Raw genomic sequence first — 4,272 nt, forward strand, 5'->3', positions numbered from 1 at the left:
AATCGTCCAACCCATGCTAGCATGGAAAGCGGACGTTAAATGATGATGATGATGATGATGATGTTGATGATGATGATGATGATGATTAGATTAAAATAAATACTATGATAGATTATTTATATTTTTAATTCTGTTGTTTCAAAGATCTTTTCCCTACTTACATTCTACCATCATTCAGTATAAATTTCTTTCTGCAAAACTTCTGCCAAAGAATGCTGGCAATATTAAAAATGACATTTCTCATAGTAAGTACACTGTCAGGCATCTAGAATCAGTCCATTTCTTCTCCCTAAGGACTTATACAATATTTTGTGCAATGTATTTCTCCTTCAAATACATTTACTTCTTTTGATTAGTCGGTTAAATCAAAAGTTTGGTGCTTATATCAATCAAAAAGATTTAGATGCTACAAAAGTTTTTATTTAATTGTTTTAGAATTTCCTACAACTTCCCAAACGAAAATGTTTTCTAATATATTTACAGCCAAGAGATATCCTTCTTTTAATTCTTTTCAATGTAACTATCAACATTTTTCACGTGCTATAACACGAGTTACTGACACTTGGCATTCTTGAAATTCTCTCAATAGACACTTGGTGGCGTTGTCTACCAGTTACGTCATGTGCACGTTTAAGATGGCGCTAACATAGTGACGTCTGTTTGTACTCGAGGAGCGCTTCTCTTCGCTATTTTTTTCTCTAAGTTAAACCAGATTCATTGGTAGTGCACCATTACTTTGTATATATGAGTAAACTCACCCGGCAAAAATACTTATTCATTTAGCTGGGAAATTTTTGTTTCCAAAATGTCGGAGGAGAGAGACGTGCTTAGTATCACAGACGATGAGGAAAACGATGAATTTGAAGATGAAGGCCACTTGCCAGAGAAACACGGCACTCTAAGTAAATGGACTAACTATCTTCATGGTTGGCAGGATCGGTACGTTGTGCTTAAGGATGGTACTTTCAGTTATTTCAAATCCGCCTCCGAAACAGCTTATGGATGTAGGGGCGCTGTCAGTTTAAACAGAGCCTGTGTGACGGTAAGCAATTATCAACTTTGTCATTTGGTGTCTGGTATTTATTGTGACTTAAATGTGATACAACACTAAAGAAATTTTCTGGAGCTAGATATGTTTTTGTAATGTTAAAAAACCCCCCCAAATGATTTAGAACAGCTGACTTCAGTTTTATTTTCGATTTGGAAAAAATTAAAAGCGAAAACATTTCTTTGACAAGGATGGGTGCGGCTAGTAGCTTTATTTTCATTGTAATTATTATCTTCATAATCGTTTGGAATTCCTGTCCCAAGTTCTAAAGTCTACATTTTCTTGTAAAGTTGTTGAGGAAATTTCCGTTCACCCTCTCTCTGTTTTTCATTCGTTATGTATATATATGTATATATCGATGTAAAAGCTGTTTGTCCTGGCCATGTGAATATCTACAATCCGCCCACAGCACTCTTTGTCCTATCTTTCTCAAGTGTCGCCATGTACATTAATAATGGTGACCGTCTTACTACGTGTCCGTAGTGTCAAAGTTCCTCTGTTCCATATAGACAATTGTTTCCTCCCACTTGTGGTTACATTCCATTCATCAAACTTTTTACAAGAAAACTCGTTGCTTTTTCAGTAACCTCTGAACAATCAATTCGACCATAGTTTTCAGTTCTGGCATCACTGATTGAATTTAAAATCACAAAAACATACGATTTTATTTTATTTTTTTTCGGTTCAGATTTTTCTATTAGAAATACACGAAACATTAAGATAAACTTGAATAGTTTTTGTGCTTAGTTATCGTTGAATTGAACTCGATTCCCATGTAATGTTGATCCTAATAATAAATCTAACTACCAATAAATACGGAGTTTAAAAACTTTACCCTGTCCCGATCCCTTTGCTTGCAGTTAAACTTTGTCTTGATCTGTATATTCACTTCAACCCCGCCCTCCAAATATCTGGAATTATTCCTCCGAGTAACTTGATATCCCCTCCGCCCGCGACGTTTCCATCAGCAACAGTAGCGCCTTCATATTAAACATTAAATTCCTTTCTCTGTCAAATTATATTCTCGTAACAACTTTTTGTTTGCACATTTCTACCTTGTTGTTTTTATTTCTATGCTGTATTTTGTCAACAAGACAGTGTATTAATTGTAGGTTCTTTTATTTAGGTACCAGTAGTATTCTACTGTTGATTAACCGACCATATTTCTACTTTCCTCTTTACAAACATTGTGTATGGCAAAATATCATGAAATTGTAAGATTACCCGAATTAACGTCAGCAAAATATTTCATTATAGTTCAGTGTTTGTATACAGGTTATGTAGGCTAGTGGTGTATCCTAAACTATCGAGGCCAACTGAGAACTGAAATAAACAGGTTAGATAGATCTACGTCTCTGTTTACATTTAAGGTGTGTTTATTTCATACAAGTTTTGGTATATATATATATTTTTAAAACTGACACAATGTTCTGTTTTGTTATGATTACGCGGTAAACCAATGTCTCCAAGACGCTTCAGGTGTTTGTTGTTTTAACTTTTATGGTTGATTTTTTTTCATTGTAAGGCACTCATTATAAGAATGGAACGTGTTTACTGTGTTAAGAACATTTACATTTTGTCTAGACACAAAGGTCGTGTATTTTTAGAGCTGGGAAATAGTATGTCGTGAGGTTTATGCATTTCTCGAAACTACTAGCTGCGGTGAACGAAGTGAATTGATATCACTTGAGAATTGAGAAAGCGGTTTCGGCTGGCCAAGTTCTTACCTTTCATTTCTTCAACGAGGTCCACCATAGTATTGTTGTTGGTGTTGACGGTATAGTGAAAATGGTAAAGCGTTGGACGGAGTGCCTTGCAGTAAGTCGTCTGTCAACAGCCTTTAATTCAAATTCCCGGTCATTCTCTCAGAATGGATAGAATGAGTCCTATACATGTATTTATTTTGATTCGATCGATAATTTTCCTTACCTATGAATTTTTGTCAAGAAGTCATTATTAAACATTGTCACCTCACCGAATTCGAAATCTTTGGTTTAGCTCGTGTCACAGATTTAGAAAATAAATACATACTGTTAACCCTCATTAAACCATTGCCAGTGAATATCGTAGATATAAAAATGACAAAAATCAATATATTTTGCCAGAATTATGAAGACTGCATTGCGAGTAAAAGGTATCAATTGCATCAATCAATCCCCGACAATTTATTTTCCTGAGATTATTTCACAACACCGCGAACACAGTTGTGATAGAGCCAAGCCTGTTTTATATCTTATCCGAGGGGTGTGGAGTACTTAACCGATTGATATAGGTGGTGCCAGTGTAGCAGGATTAGAGCTGAAACGCTTGCTCGCAGTAGCTAAACAAAACTAAGTGACATTTCCTATTCTCAGTCTTAAGATATTAAATGCAAATTGGAGTTTATGCTCTTGGTCAGTTATTACTGTATAATATTTATGAAGCGTCATACCTTATATCCACCCATCAGTCAATCAACCACAGTCTAGTTTTAGAATCGAAGAGAATTGTACATGCAGTTACATTTTGTTTACAAAAAATAGTATCTTCGGAGTCATAAGATGCAATAAATATACAACTTTAAAGGGATCTTAAAAAGAACCAGTCAGCTAAAACCAGATTCCTTGGATTCTAGATTTTATCATAATTAGTACGATCGCTTTATAGGCAAGATATTCAGTGTACCCTATTTTTCTCTCTCTGCAGAGATGAGGGGCGGCGATTTACATTAACTAGGCTTTTATTTAATCCATCATGGAGTTCTGTGTAAAGTTTTCATGTTTCTTACACACAGTTTTACTAATACACATATTTTCTAAGACATGGAGTTCGTAGTTTTAACTTTTTATTTGCTTATTTCTTTATTTTGGTTCACATCACATGCATTCCACTGTCGAACATGCAGCGTGTTACATCCTACAACAAATTTTCACACCCCTCACTCAGTTTTCTCAGTTAAGTCTCGATTTTTCTCTCTCGGCTCTCACGAAGTAAAACAAACAGTCGTCACTCACTATATCGACACTACCTCTCTCTCTCTTGACACACATATATAGCCAGTAACTGTAAACAACATGCAAGATGTATATGAATATTGTACTAAAACATTAATCGCGTATGCTTTTATTCATACTTGTGTGTTGGGTGGGGCTTAAATAAGCATGGTATGGCTGAACTATAAGGACCCAAGTTCAATTCCACTGCCTGGCACCATAGATAAATGTCATTTTCTATAGCCTTGGATT

The 4,272-nt window shown here is 35.3% G+C and overlaps 1 protein-coding gene across 6 annotated transcripts in view; it reads left to right on the top strand.

Annotated features, from left to right (window-relative positions):
* Positions 1–588: 588 nt before the first annotated feature.
* LOC106870404 (ceramide transfer protein) overlaps positions 589–4,272 on the top strand; it is a 120,833-nt gene continuing 117,149 nt past the window's right edge. For 4 of the 6 annotated variants that reach the window (XM_052978596.1, XM_052978597.1, XM_052978599.1 and 1 more), the window contains exon 1: positions 590–1,042. In XM_052978596.1, coding sequence (XP_052834556.1) covers positions 806–1,042 — 237 coding nt within the window. In that variant the 5' untranslated portion in view covers positions 590–805. Of the gene's footprint in view, positions 1,043–4,272 lie in introns of all 6 variants that reach the window. The other 2 variants (XM_052978594.1, XM_052978595.1) reach the window with 1 other exon arrangement.

Source organism: Octopus bimaculoides, chromosome 2 (genome assembly GCF_001194135.2).
Source record: "Octopus bimaculoides isolate UCB-OBI-ISO-001 chromosome 2, ASM119413v2, whole genome shotgun sequence".
NCBI classification, from domain to species: domain Eukaryota; kingdom Metazoa; phylum Mollusca; class Cephalopoda; order Octopoda; family Octopodidae; genus Octopus; species Octopus bimaculoides.